The sequence below is a fragment of the Lathamus discolor genome, chromosome 3, assembly GCF_037157495.1.
Source record: "Lathamus discolor isolate bLatDis1 chromosome 3, bLatDis1.hap1, whole genome shotgun sequence".
Classification (NCBI taxonomy): Eukaryota; Metazoa; Chordata; class Aves; order Psittaciformes; family Psittacidae; genus Lathamus; species Lathamus discolor.
The window spans coordinates 87,288,781-87,303,650 of NC_088886.1; the positions used below are offsets into that span (position 1 = coordinate 87,288,781).

The 14,870-nt window shown below is 44.5% G+C and overlaps 1 protein-coding gene across 8 annotated transcripts in view; it reads left to right on the forward strand.

The window, feature by feature from the left end:
* The window catches only part of WIPF1 (WAS/WASL interacting protein family member 1), a 58,376-nt gene extending 43,864 nt beyond the window's left edge, over positions 1 to 14,512 (forward strand). For 7 of the 8 annotated variants that reach the window (XM_065670323.1, XM_065670325.1, XM_065670322.1 and 4 more), the window contains 5 exons: positions 478 to 1,245; positions 3,916 to 4,128; positions 6,297 to 6,410; positions 7,554 to 7,605; positions 7,824 to 14,512. In XM_065670323.1, coding sequence (XP_065526395.1) covers positions 478 to 1,245; positions 3,916 to 4,128; positions 6,297 to 6,410; positions 7,554 to 7,605; positions 7,824 to 7,833 — 1,157 coding nt within the window. In that variant the 3' untranslated portion in view covers positions 7,834 to 14,512. Of the gene's footprint in view, positions 1 to 477; positions 1,246 to 3,915; positions 4,129 to 6,296; positions 6,411 to 7,553 lie in introns of all 8 variants that reach the window. The other variant, XM_065670326.1, reaches the window with a different exon arrangement.
* The last annotated feature ends 358 nt before the right edge of the window (positions 14,513 to 14,870 follow it).

Consider the following 14,870-nt stretch of genomic DNA (forward strand, 5'->3'; position numbering starts at 1 on the left):
GAACAGAACTTCTTCAACTGCAAAGCTGGTTGCCTTTTTTCCAACTTGCACAAGTACATCCTCGGATAACAGCTACTAGAAAGGGCTGAAAAGAGCCTTTTACTACACTGTTGTTAAATACCATTTAAAAGCTAAGATTTCTTTGCTTTCAGGTTGATGATATCAAATACTTGTTCTTCACCATGTCTTCTCTCCCTGTATTATCGCTTGCCGTGTGATAGCTGTGTCAGTTGTGCTACCTGGAGGCCGCTTCGGTCTCTCACGAAGCCTTACCAGGATGTAACCTGCTACTGTGGAGTGTTGGTTCCCCAGTGCCACCAAAAGTCTGCTAACTGTTCCTGCGTGCCGCGAAGGCGTGCGTGCACATGCCGGGGCTGACCCCTCACTGCTTGCAGAGCGTTAGGACACAGCCCGTCAGGTAACCCTTGGACCAAGACCCTGTCCGACGTGCGCTGATGCCCTGTCTTGTGTCCGCAGATGCCGGGGGAGCGCGCCCACCCGCCCTGCCGCCCGGCGGCCGCCCCGCAGCCGCCAAGCCCTTCACTCCGCCGAGCGGCCCGCCGCGCTTCCCGGGGCCGCCCTCGGGGCCGCGGACCTCCGCTCCCGAGCCGCAGAGGAGCCGCTTGCCGCCGCCGAGGCCCGACGTCGGCTCCAAGCCCGATGCCGCGCCGCCCCCGGTGCCCAGCACGCCGCGGCCCATCGCCTCCAGCCTGCACAACCGGGGCTCGCCGCCGGTGCCGGGCTTGAGCCGCCAGCCCAGCCTGGGACCCTCGCCCCCGCCGTTCCCGGGCAGCCGGAGCTCGGGGCCGGCCGGGTTCCTCCGGCAGCCCGGCCCGAGCTCGGCGTCCCCCTTCTCCGGGCGGCCGCCGCTGCCGCCCACCCCGAGCCGGCCGTCGGAGGACAAGCCGCCCCCGCCGCCGCCGCCCCCCGCCGGGCACAGGCCGCCCGCCGCCCGGGACGCGGCCCTGCCCGTGCCGCCGCCGCAGAACAGCAAGCCGCCCGTGCCCTCCGCACCCCGGCCCAGCCTCGGCGCCCCGGCGCCCCCTCCGCCCCCCAGCAGGCCGGGGCCGCCCCCCGTCCCGCCCGTCGCCGGCGGCAGCGACGAGATGCCGCGGCTGCCCCAGAGGAACATCTCGCTGGGGTCCTGCCCTGCGCCCGGCGGCGGGGGGGGCCGCTCCGGACCCCTGCCCCTTCCGCCCAGCGAGAGGCCCCCGCCGCCCGTCAGAGACCCCCCCAGCCGATCAGGTAGGGACGCTGGGGGTGCCGGGCTTGGCGGGGTGGGCGCGAAGGGATGAAGTGACGATGCTTTATGGAAAGGGGGAGGTTTCTGTTTGCCCAGCGTTGGCGGTGCCCCCTGAAGCGTAACCCAAAATCTTCAGCCGCCCTGCCCCGGTGCAGCCCTGCAGGTGCTTCACCCTCTGTGACCCAGGAGCAGCATCGGTTAGCTTCGGCTGGGGCGTCGCTTGTTCGCCACCTACGATTCGCGGAAGTGCCGGAGAAGAGCGATGCGGCGTGTGGCAGCGCCTTCCCCCGTGAGCTGCTGCCATGCACGCACCTGCCTTGCAGGGGAAACGCAAAGTGCTGCTAGGCACAAGGGATCCTGCAGTTGGAAATGAGGGTTTGTGGGCATCACGGTGGCTTAAAGGTAGTCACTGCGCATCACCAGCCTGCTCACGTGTGCCTTTGCACATCGCAGCAACTTTCGTTATAATTACTGTAATTAAAAAAGGGTTGCAAACAGGGGATTTCCCCATTAGGTTCTTTGATGCAAAGAGGCTGTTTTATCTAGCTTCTGATAGGTGACAGCATTTGTCTTCCTGAGTCAACTAGTGTGAGTAAATACCATTCTCGTGAATGGAGGTTTGCAGAACCTGACCTTCTGCGTGTTGGCAGACACGAACGCTTACAGCCAAATACAAATTATTTTAATAAAGGGCCTAGCCGACAGCTGTTAAATGGAATGGCAGCTGTTGCAGGGTGACTAACTTGTTACTTACCATGTGCAGATGTCAAATGAGACTATGAATTGTCTCTTCTGGGTTATTTCTTAACATACCTTGTCCTCTGTGACAACTGTTGTCCCTAGCTTTTCAGAACTGTATCATAACTTAGCTCTCTTAATACTTGATAGTTCTCCCGTCGGAAGTGAGAGCATTTAGGCACAAGCAGCCAGGCCCTGTAACATCAGGAAGGGAGAAGCATTGCACAGAAGGCCATCCTGGGAAGCTCCATAGATCTGCCTTTCATTTCATCCTTTGCAAATAAAAATGCGGAATCATCTCAAAACCTGCCCTCCCAGAGAACAGAGATAAATGTCGTGGGAGTTCCCACACGTGACAGCCATCAGTGTTGTTTTCCAGCTGCTTGAACCAGCGCTGGTCCTTTATAGCACAGCACCTACAGCAGCCATGCAGCTACATGGCCCCAAGACCATGCTTTGTGGAGCTGGTTGCCAGCCCAAAGGATGGCACAATGCCAGCCCAGCCTGCAGTAAATAAAGCAGAGAAATCTTGTCGCGTTTGACTGGGAGCATGGATCAAAGTTGTAGAGAGTGTCTGTAATTACTCAGACACTTCCAAGAGCTGCTTCCCCTGCTTCCACTGCTGCTTTCCTCTTTTCTGAGGGAGATGGTTTTAGCAAATTTGCACCGCCTCTCTGCTGCCTTAATAAGTAGAAGGAAGTTGTAAGCAATAAATTATAAATGTAAATGCTCCTGCAGCGGTTGAATGTAGATGATGGGGTTTAGGTAGGTTTAGAGAGAGCAAGCAAAACTATTCTGAAAGTTGCTAGGTGCTTCTTACTCTTAGAAACCATTCCCTGAAGGCAAACTTTAGTAATATGTGAAAAAAGAAGGAAAAAGGGGAAGGGGGGGAACCAAACCCACAAAGTATAGCCAATTTCTTGAAGCATGCTTCAATGTGTGTTGCTTGAGACAAGGTATCTGCTGCTCTCTTTTTCAAAATGCATGTCTGTAGCTAGATTTCATCAGGACAAGGAAGCATTTCATAAAAATGGACATAATTGTCAGTTGCCCAACTCTGCCAAACAGAGGTAGAGAGCCCTTTGAACACACATAGCCCTCCACACCCTCTGCTTCATCTCCTCATGTCCTAACTCTCTCCCTGGCAGCAGCAGCTTTCTTGCCTACATTTACTGGCTCCTTGGAGAAGCGCCCTTCCTCTGCCCTCAGGACAGCCCTGTTCCTGTGTTACGTGGGCTGTACATTTCTATTTTACCTGTCAGGTTACCACCCCAGTTACTCAGACACACAAACACTGGGAATGCCAGTCTACGTGTGAGGTCTGTTTCCAGTTTAGCGGGAGATGGATGTCCTCCAACTACTAAAAACCTGGCATGCAGCACATATGTTTGTTTACAAAGAGCAAGCTGATGCCATGCTGCTTAGCGCTGCCATTCCTGGGCTGGATTCCCCTGTGTGCCACTGCAGGCCCTGGCGTGACACCCAGGGATGACCACCCCTATGGGCAAAGAGCAGAGCTCTTCTTTTACATGTTCTCTTGCCTTGCTATGGTACATGGAAAGGAAATGGGCTAAGTTTGGATCTTCACAGTACCCTGAATTCCAGCTGTAACTTCTGCTCGTTGTGGCCAATGTAATTTATGGTGGTTTAAAAGTGGCTTCAAGGACCAGTACGTCTGCAGAGGTTTCTGTAGCTAACGGAAATGGGAATATGGTCGCTGAGGTGTATTTATGCTTAGGTATACCCTGCTCTCCCCTCTTCAAATCAGCGCTAACTCCATAGAGAGCCCTGGAGAGCAGAGCAGTGGGTGCTGAGGGTGGCTCCCTGCCAGGGGACCTAAGGCAGCCTGCCCTCTCTGGCTTGAGTGGGAGACTGTGGGATGCAGGCCGCTGGTACAAGCATCATCTGTGTGCTTGCCTCTTGTCTTTCTCCAGGTCCACTCCCACCCCCTCCTCCCATAAGCAGGAATGGAAGCACTTCGCGGGCTCTGCCCGCTACTCCGCAGCTGCCCTCCCGGGCAGGGCTGGACAACCAGAGAGGCGGACCGCGACCGCCGCTTCCCCCCGACCGGCCGGGCTCAGCCGCGCCGCCGCCACCACCGCCACCTTCAGCAGCTGTGAGGAACGGCTTCCAGGATCCTGGCGATGGTAAGCCATGCACCCAGCTGTTTGCCTCTGACAGAGACCGTGTAGCAGCTTTTGGCCTTCATATGTCAAAAAGTGTTTGGGATAGAGGCTTTGTTTCTGGTACAGACCTTTGATTTCTGACCATCAGGGGTGTCAGTAGGGTCTCAGTTAACTCTGCCAAGTGAGAACAGGATAAATATGCCATATGTAGAGCAGGACTGTGAAGTCATCAATACAGTCACCAAAATAACCCTTTGAAAAACAACCTGAAAAAATGAAACGTATTCATGATGCTTTGCTTGGCTACAGTGCAGAAATACAGCCTAAGGTGGGATTATTCTCTTAATATGAATTCAAATGATAGCTACATTAAGATACTTTGGAAGTCAGAACAGGTTAAAGCTGAGAAACAGATGAAGGAAGAGATTGCCAGAATCCTGCTGAAAATGTCAGTGCTATTGTTTATTGAAAAGGTGAGGTTGCTGTGTTTTAAAGTTTCATCATCCTTTTATTTTTAATTGTTTTCTATTTGTAAAGGGCAAGTAAATCTATCAGCTAATTATCGGAGGCCAAAATTGGTATTTTTGGCATTTAGCAGGTTAGAAAAAGTAAGCAGAAAATAGAGCTGTAAGGTCCTGCACCTGGGTCGAAGCAATCCCAGGCACAGCTACAGGTTGGGTAGAAAAGAGATTCAGAGCAGCCCTGCAGAGAAGGACTTGGGGGTGTTGGTCGATGCGAAAATGAACATGAGCCAGCTTCAGTGTGCGCTTGCAGCCCAGAAAGCCAACCGTATCCTGGTTCAACCAGTAGGTTGAAGGAGGTGATCCTGCCCCTCTACTCTGCTCTCGTGAGACCTCACCTGGAGTATTGTGTGCAGTTCTGGTGTCCTCAACATAAAAAGGACATGGAACTGCTGGAACAAGTCCAGAGGAGGGCCACAAGGATGGTCAGGGGACTGGAGCACCTCCCGTATGAAGACAGGCTGAGGAAGTTGGGGCTGTTCAGCCTGGAGAAGAGAAGGCTGCGTGGAGACCTCATAGCAGCCTTCCAGTATCTGAAGGGGGGCTATAGGGATGCTGGGGAGGGACTCTTCATTAGGGACTGTAGTGATAGGACAAGGGGTAACGGGTTAAAACTTCAACAGGGGAAGTTTAGATTGGATATAAGGAAGAAGTTCTTTACTGTAAGGGTGGTGAGGCACTGGAATGGGTTGCCCAAGGAAGTTGTGAATGCTCCATCCCTGGTGGTGTTCAAGGCCAGGTTGGACAGAGCCTTGGGTGACATGGTTTAGTGTGAGGTGTCCCTACCCATGGCAGGGGGATAGGAACTAGGTGACTTAAGGTCCTTTCCAACCCTAACTATTCTCTGATTCGATAAACCCATGCTTTTGAAACAGCTTCACACATCCAATAAGGCAGGTGGGTCACAGACGCATTTTATGATACAGAAGATATTTGCAGGATTCAGAACCTGAAGGTCTTTTGCACACTGGATTCTACTTGCAGCCTTTGGGAGGAAGCATAGAAAACTTGGATCACAGCAAATAACCATATATAGAACTGCTGGGCAAAACTTACTCAGCTGTTCATTACATTACGCAATAAAGCATAACAATATTGCAAGAAAAGCATGGTTGCAAAGTCCTGAAGCAACCAAGTGAAGTAATTACAAAGTTTAAGATAGCCCACACTTTCTTCTTCCTTAGGCCTCCAAATTCAAATGCAGAACCGAGCTTTATAAACAGTTAGTATTATTTAAATGAAGAAACTGATCAGCTTCCTTTATTCTTTAGAATCCTATAGACTCACTAAGTACATCAGTAGGGTCTCTGTAGTCTCAAGAGATGTTACAACTGACATATTTTTTCATTTTTGACACTAGTTATATACAGGCTTCTCTGTCACCATAAATTTTATCATAATGGCCTCAAATTTTCTCTGTATATCAATGAAGTTTGAATATCAGAAAATTCTGTATCTAAAAACAAAGCATTTCATTCTCAAACTAACCTAAAGTATCTTCTTCCTTGACTTCCCAGTAGGATGCCGGTTCAATACTTGGCTATGTAAGCATTGTGCAACATAAAATATGTGTCAAACATGATGTTAATGTCAGTTTACTATCCTGAAGCTGTGTCATAAAACTAACGAGTAATTCGCATGTTTGGTTTTGTTTGGGGTTTTTTTCAGATGAATGGGAAAGCAGATTTTCTTTTCATCCCATATCTGATTTGCCACCTCCAGAGCCATATGTACCCATGAACAGAAGTTATCCCAGTAAACTAGCAAGAAATGAAAGCAGAGGTAAGTTTATTCCACCTCTGCTGTTGGCGTTTCAGTGTATTATCCTAAAAACAGACTCTGGATGCTGAGGTTTCAAAACTTCTCAGGCTAACAGCCTCGTCTCTCTTCCCCACCACAAAGAAGAAGCTAAATGCAGGTTTGCAGCTGCAAACCCTCTCAAATTTGTATCTGAGGGGAGAATTTTGGGGGGTTTTAGTTGGAATATGTATTGTAAGAGACCACCTCTGCTATTATAGTCAGCCCTTTCTTCTACAGGCAGATGACAGTCATATCCTCCTCTCGGCTTTTGTTTTGCTGGACTGATTAAATAAGGATGTATTACACTGTGCTTCCAAGCTATGTTGTCTGATCATCAGGGTTCCTTCTGTATACATTTCAGTTTGATTTCGCCTTTTACAGTCAGTGTTACATGCTGTTCCCATTCATGTCTCTACTGCAGCATAAATGTTTCCTATCTTCATTAGAGGTATTTTGCCTGATACACCCAAGGATCAATTTACTTCTTTCACAACCAGTGACATCGGTGGCTTGTAATTATCCTGTAATCATCTGTACACTCAGATGTTCCTCTCTCTCTCCTGTTTCCAAATTATGAGGTTTTGGTTTGGAGCAGAAATTCCTGTTAGTCTCTGATCCTTCACTTTGCCTTGTTAGTTTTCATCCCATTCGCATTATTCCACAAAGAAAGGCAAAGTAATATATGCTTTTTAATGTTTTATTTAATGAGTTTGCAGTGAAAATCTTCATATAGGGGAAAACATTAAGAGCTTTGAAATGTTACTGCATTTAGAGCTTGCCACTTCAATCAAAATCTGAATGTCTTGCAAGTAGCACTAAGACAGTATGTGTTCGCATAAAATAGTAAGGCTATCAAGAGCTATTGATCTGTTTTGAGTAGGGGACAAGAGACTAAAACACATATACTTTTCAGACATTTGGGGATAAGGTTAATTTAAAACTTTCTTCTACACTGTTTGAAGTTCTGATGTTGTTTAATAAACTAACTGGAAACTCTAAAAAGCTCTTTTTAGTAAAATGGCTAGGCAAGATCTTTGCCAGTTACTGAGTTGATGGCTTGGATGTAAACTCCTACTTTAAAAGAAACCAGGAGGAGTAACACCAAAAACTTTCTTTCTCTTTTAGGTGGTTCTGGCCGAAAAGAAAGAGGTGCCCCACCACTTCCACCTATACCAAGGTGAAATGGGTTCTGGCTCATCTTTGGGTGACGTCTGTTTTCAAGTTTCCTTCAACTAGCTCTCCTACCCACATCATTGGAAAGTTGTCTGTTTTGCTTCATTTCCACTTTTGGCTTGTCAGTTGGAAAATAACTTCAGTCCCTATTACAGAAGTAATAGATACAGCTCCTGAACTGTACTTGCTCAAAGCTATAAATTTTATTTGCTTGTACTGCAGGCTGTCATGAAAGGCATTTTGTGGACCACATACAACATACGTGCATCAAGCTTACTGTGTCCAGCCCTGTCCTCAGAGCTTCACGGGAGGTCTGGCTTTGAATTTAATGAGAACTGGAACAAAGCTGTTTCATTCACTTTGGGTACAGTGGCTGTAATATTTGAATGATAAAGTACAATCTATTTTCTGTTTAAAAACCAGTTTCTGGGGAAAACAGTGTAGCCCAGAAGCACCTGGATTCTTCTTTGCATGCCTAACTCAGCCCGTCTGCTTCTGCAAGCCATAGACCTACTACATGGTGATCAGGAGTTCATCCTAAGCCTTTTCACTTCATCTTAACCAGGCACATCTTATTTTAAACAATAGATGGCACATCCTGCCCTGAAAGCGGAGTGTGTCTGGCCTTGTTTTTGTCTGTGGATAATCGTCCAAAGAAAAGCAGAAGTGAAAAACTCACTTTTTGAGGGTTTTTTAATCCCTCTTTCCTTTTTTTTTTTTTTTTTTTTTTTTTTTTTAGTAGTGTTGTGTTTTTAGTCACCTAATTCTTTCCTACTCTGATGTGGACCAGCTCACAGCCATCCATGTTCTGGATTGTTGTCATGCCCTCTATCTGAGACTACATGCAAAGAGTCCTCAGAAAGTAGCCTTGGTACAAATGCAGCAATTACTGTAGTGGCAGGCTCCTTCTGTAAAGCATTGCTACAACCAGTGCTCCACAGACTGCTTTCCAGTTGCTTTTTGGTACAATTAAAGGATGGCTTTTGACTTTAAAAGCTTCCTGGGGCTTAGGTCACAAGTGTCAGAGAGATTGTATTTGACTGGCATTACAGTAGAGCAGCTTAGGTCAAAAATGTGCATAAGTGAAAGCCCTTTGATGTAGTGAAGGAGGTCTGGGGTTTGTGGGTTCAAGTGGGAGCATCAGCTCCAAAATTTGCTGTCTGCACTGGTTCAAGAGAAATGGGAAGATTTGGCCTTCTGAGTTGATAATTAAGCCTGTCCTTTCAAACTTTGCTGAAAGGAGTCTCTGCAGAGAGCTTCAAGGCTTTCATTAATAGAAGAGAGAGTAAAGTATTCTAACATTGTGACAATTGGTTAATATGTTTAATGGCTTTTCAGTGTTGTATATGAGAAAAGAGTTCATCGTGTGAGTGCGTTTTCAAAAGTATCTAAATGCATATAAAATGCCTTTAGAAATTAGGGGAAGATGATAATTCTGGATTTGAAATATTGCTCTTTGTTAATTGGACTTTAGAAGGTTAGCTCTGAAAATCTCCTCTGTCTTCTCAACAGTTTGTGTCTTCAACATACTCCTTGGGAACCCTCCCAGGCCTATATCAGCAGCCATGCTTCAGAGGGTGTTGCTCAAGGAATAGTCATGTAGGTTAAGAAAATGTTTCTGTAGCATGGGAGGCATAATCCTAATTACACTCTACGGCTAGAATGAGTTCAGTCCTTCAAAATCTAGGGAATATAGAGGAGAAGGTTCTGGACCCCATTGAAGTGTTAGTGCATTGGACTTTTTGCTCTGTCAGTGGGCATGGAGGGATAGATCCCCTTTCTACCTGACAGCCCAAACAGTCACAGTGAAGCGGATGAGACAGGGTTGTATTTGGCCAGATCAAATTTAATTTGGCCTTTTCAGTGTTTGTTTACAAAATCTTATTAGCTGTGATAGCATTTGATGATATACCTGTTTTTTACGTTTTTATATCTAATGACCTATTTTAAGTTACTATTTATAGTCTTGAACCCGCAATTAAATGCGCAGGCGCAGGGATGTAACTACACCTAATTGCAGGATCATGGCTGTAAGAGTTTCTTAAAACAGATATTAGTGGGACCTCCACATGACAGGTGCACCAGGGATCAAACCTAGCACAATACTGAATTTCTATATGTATTTTATGGGTGTCACTTAAAGTGCCTGTCTCTTTGGGATATTATTATGGGAATAGAACTCCAAATAAGATTTTTATCATAATAACTTAAAGGATAAATTATTGTATTCATGCTTTTAAACTGAAGCACTTATAAGTTTCTAAGGAACAACATTCTGAATTTAAGAATACAATATTTTCAGTACCTTGACCTGCCAAATCCTTGTTAATATCCAAATAGCTATGCAGCCAAAAAGAAGAACCAGAACACAAACCCTCCAGAAACTATACGTATTTTATCACTTACTTACTTGCTTCCAGCATGACTGTTTTACTTTGAGTAAGTCAATGAAAATGCTGCACATTGTTCTGCCAATTCTCTGCATCATTCAAAATATTCTATATTTGATATTTTGAGCAAGGTTTTCTGACCAGAAATTCTGGACCACTACCAAAGACTTGGCAAATCAACTTCAGTCTCGCCTTAAAACGTGCTTTGTAAAAGGCCCTCAGTCAACCAGGAACAAAACCTGAGCTGTTTGGGTTTAGCACTTCTTTGTACTATAGAAAGCTCTTCAGAATAGATGTTTGGCATATATGTAAAATAGCTTAACAATGGAGAAAGAGGATTTTTTTCACTGAACAACAACTTTATTATTTATATCTTTTGCTATAAAAGTCCCTAGGTATATTCCAGAACAGTGCAGCATTTTATCATTCAATATCTTGCTTCATGTATCAGTAGCTATTTACAGTATGATCAGTATTAAAGTATTTATTTCACTATGAAGTGTTAAAAAGGAAGAACACAAACCAGACTGAATTAATGGTGCCTTATGATGTTTTTAGTCAACTTTTCTGTGTCTCACTAGCAAAATCAATAGGTGATGCTCTTCCAAGTCCTAGTGTAAATAGTGCCAACAGTAGCATTATGCAGTGTTTGAGCCAAGTCCTTCTGTTGTAATGTGCTCAGTCTGCTAACTTCAGATTGGGCTCAGTGTATGGACAGACTATTGGATTGGTCTGTAGGTGAGGTGTAGGTGGGCAATGGTTAGCCCCACCATCAATTGTTGGTATTGCTCTGGAAATTTAACCCTTTCCCAAAATCAGTGTCTCACGCTGATATCCATACAGCCCAGCTGACTCCAGTGTTGTTAGAGGACTAAATTTGATTCACTGCTTACATAGAAGATTTACTGGATTTGTTTCAATGGCACTGTATTATAAACGCTCACACCTCAAACTATCTTTTTACATCATCACTAAGCTCACATTGTGTGAAAACGGCTGCAGATGTTCATTTTTGTTTAGTTCAAGTCAGTAAATAAAGCGGGATTTACTTTTGTACCATGTAACAATAATTTCTGCTCAGTATATTTGGAAGAAAAGCACACGTTATATTGGTAACAACTTTCTGCACCAGCTAGTGAGAGAAGAGGTCACAGTGATTAATGTCCAAAGTTGTTAAAGGAAACTCAGCTAATGATTCAGGAAACATATATTTCTGTAAATGAACTGCTTCTTAAATAAGGTTGCAAAGTTCATGTTTAGGAGCCAGCATTTCCCAACACTGAAAGAATCTGCAAGACTGAACTGTTGAAGAAGTTCTTTAAATTGTCACTTAAAAAAATGGTTGTTTCTCCTTGCAGAAAGAATTCTTTATACGTCACTTGTAGAAGTGGGTTTCTCTTGGAGCAGAGGATGAAGGAACTAAGCTGCTATTATGCTTCACATACATTGTAACACAACAATTTGCTGTGCAGAAGTATGGAAATAGAAAGGGTTCTTTTTGCCTTGGAATTAAAGAATATAGTTGAAGGATCAAACTGGCATTATTTCAAGCAGAATGTCAAATGTCAAGAGACCTACATGGGGCCCCTCAGCCACAGGATGCTGGAAAGGAGCAGATTGCTCAAGGAGATGGAAACCAATTGTCTGAATATCACTATCGATACCAGAGTACAAATTATGATATAAAATGTTGCATCTGTGTAATACCACATTGCAATAGCGTGAACATCATTGTGTCTCAGTCAGGTGCAAACAACCTGTTTTGGCGGTACATGGACTCTCTATAAAATATATTGTATGAACTTTAATCTTTCAAATGGTATTCACCAGAAAACAAGGAGAATCTCTTACCTAAGATAGCCAGTAACATGTTAAGTGTAGTTATTTCATGGAATGCTTCTTCATGTACATTGGGAGAAAATGAGGATCTTGTAGCCTGAGAGGTGGAAATGGCTGGACCATTCAGTTAAAAGGTAAACCTGGAGCACTGGCAAAAAGGGGAGTGCTGGAATTACTCAGCAGAAGCAGGACACACATATTATGTGCTCACATGAGTGAGTATGCAGCAGGTGAGTAGGCAGACTAAAAGAAAAAGAAACCACATGTCTTAAAAAAGGGAGTAACCCTTCAGTATGTTGCCATTCTGAAATACACTTCGTTTGTGGTAAATACTCTTCAAGGTAAACTAATGGCATGCAAAGGAAGGCCTCTTAATTTGGACTTCCAAAGCCACACAAGATCATGAAAGATTGAGAAACATAACTTAAAACATACGCAGAGCAGAAAGTAACATGTTTTTATCAGATGCTTAAAGTTTGAGCTTTTTATAAAATATCAGTCTAGTTCTGTGAATATTTTTTTTTTTTGCTTAACATTTATTTTATATGTGATTTTGTTCTCCTTATTTTTCTGTCCTATGCCAAATAAATTTTACTTTTATTTAAGTGATGGTGCAGCCTGTTACACTGGGAATAACCGCGGTTGCTTCCTTGACAGAAACATGGTGGCTTTAGCAAGAGCGTAACAGTGAGCCTGGCAGGATCTGGGGCAGGTTGTTCTCCTCCTCTCCTGCCTGCCATTGTGCAGCAGCATAGCAGCAATGCTCAGAGGACTTTAGGCCTCGGTACACTGTAGATTAGACATCTGCATATAAGAAGAAATAATGAGTTTAGTTTAGGATAAGGAATCTATGGTCAGTGATGCTGTGCTTGTAGATAGCTGTTGTGTGAGCTCCGAGTATTGCCTTTTGCAAAGCAAGCTAGGCACTTGTCATGGGGAGATGACATGGAAAATCACTCTAGGTAAGTACAGATTTTTGTTCCTGTTCTCCAGTCACTAGGCAGAAGGCTGCCAGAGAATATCAAACAAACAACACCCTCCTTTTGTCTCTGGAGCTCTGTTCTTGATCTTGGATGTTAACCTTTTCAGATAATTTGGACCAGGTTCATCACAGAGGACCCTTTGATAGAAGTCCAAAGGAGGCTCAAATTCAGGCTGCACTTCCAGCTTTTCCTCAGGAATTAGACAGGTCATTTAAAACCCCAAGCTAAAATCCTCTATGCTGTAATTCATCTATCTTGCAAAGACCTAAGCAGCAAGTTTACTCTTACATAGACGATGGATCCTTTGACATCTACAGGACTGCTTGTTGATACTTGCATTTTATAGACTTGACTGGGACAGAGACCTCAACTTTTTTAAAAGACCACAGATACTCCTGGCTCAGATGTAGCCTAGAAGCCACTGGTCCCAGTGCCTGGACTATATAAATAGGAGAACCACAATGGGAGGCAGAATCTGAGAGTTTGTGAGCTGTAAAGAAACTGGCTTGCAGGCTGAGACACCTTTGTCTGCAGATCTTAATGGCAGTAACCTTTAAGGAGGACTCGGTGATGTGAATGCAATGATCACCTAGCAGGGTTGTATCTCATGTTTTATCAAAGGAAGCATGGTTCTTTCTGGTTTTCAAGAAATCTAATGGCTTGCTTGAAGTCAAGAAGAAGGAACTGAACTTTGCATGCTGTGACCTAGTCATGACCACAACATAGTCCTCCCTCCGTTTAACTCAAAACATGCTGTTGCTTTAAAATAAACCCACAGACTACACTGTAAAACAGTTCTGACTGCTCCCTGCAGTTGCAGGAAGGCTCACGTGTTGCACGCAGTACACATAAAAATATACAACTCCTTTGATCATGGTTCAACAGTTTCCAGTGACCTTTGTGCCACGTATACACAGGCTGCTCCCTCCTGCCCTCCCACCTAGTCTGACTCCATTTCACATTGAAAATAGTAAATTGGTCCTAGCCAGTTATCAGTCTGGGGGCTAAATATTGGTCCATGCATCTCTGTACAACAATTAGCTAACAAAACAAAAGCCTTCAGGATTTGATTTTTCTCTGGCTAACAGCAAGTATAATGAGCAATTCTTAACAGGTTCTTCTGCTGTCTTAGGGTTCTCTGAGAACTACTCAAATGTCTAACATGACGTAAGCTTGACTCCAAGTTTCATTTTCTGTTACGCTCTTAGAGGTCCTATGTGTTTTATTTTAGACATAATGAAAACGTGTGGTTTACACTATTAAAGGAGTTAATCTTTTTCACTTGTTGAATACAACTCTCTGTAATCTTCTTATAAGTTTCATACTTACTCTTCCAAGCTGTGAGTGCCTGGTGTGCATGCCAACTTAAAATCGAGTCATTTTTTTTCATAAACAAAAATTACATTATACATATGCATTAACTTCTGTGTACAAACAAAGCTGTGCCTAGGCTCCACTCCTTCTTTCAAATATGACACAATAAAACTTTGCAGAGCACATGAGGGCCTCAGTAACATTTTCTGTACCCTGCTGGTTGTTATGCCTTTGGGTTATCTGTGATGCTTGGCCTACGTGTGGTTGCACAATTGCAGGCTGCTAATCAAAACCTTTGGTGAAGCATAAATGTAAACAGGATGGCACTTTGTCTCCACACTGTAGATATTGCATCAGTGCTAGGAATAAAAAGGAATACAAGTAATTTCTCTTACTAATGTGAGCTAGTAAAAGCCTCTGAACACGGATTACATCCACTGACTAATGCACAGGTCTTATAAACACACCTCTGAGCAGAATGATTGTTTCACATTGTAGGATGATGTAGCAGTTCTTTGGTCCTTAACTTCACCAATAATAACTTGTCTTTCTATAATTCATGGAAGCACTCCTCTAAGAATTTATTAACGCTGCAAGAAGTCTCAGAAGATGCTTATCTGATGTCTCCCTCCCATTGCCTTTCTTGTGCCTAGGAAACCTCCTACAAGCTTCATTAATCCAGTCATTTGCATCCTAGCAAAGTAAGTGCTCTCTTACTTATCAGGCCCATGGTAAGTAGCTCT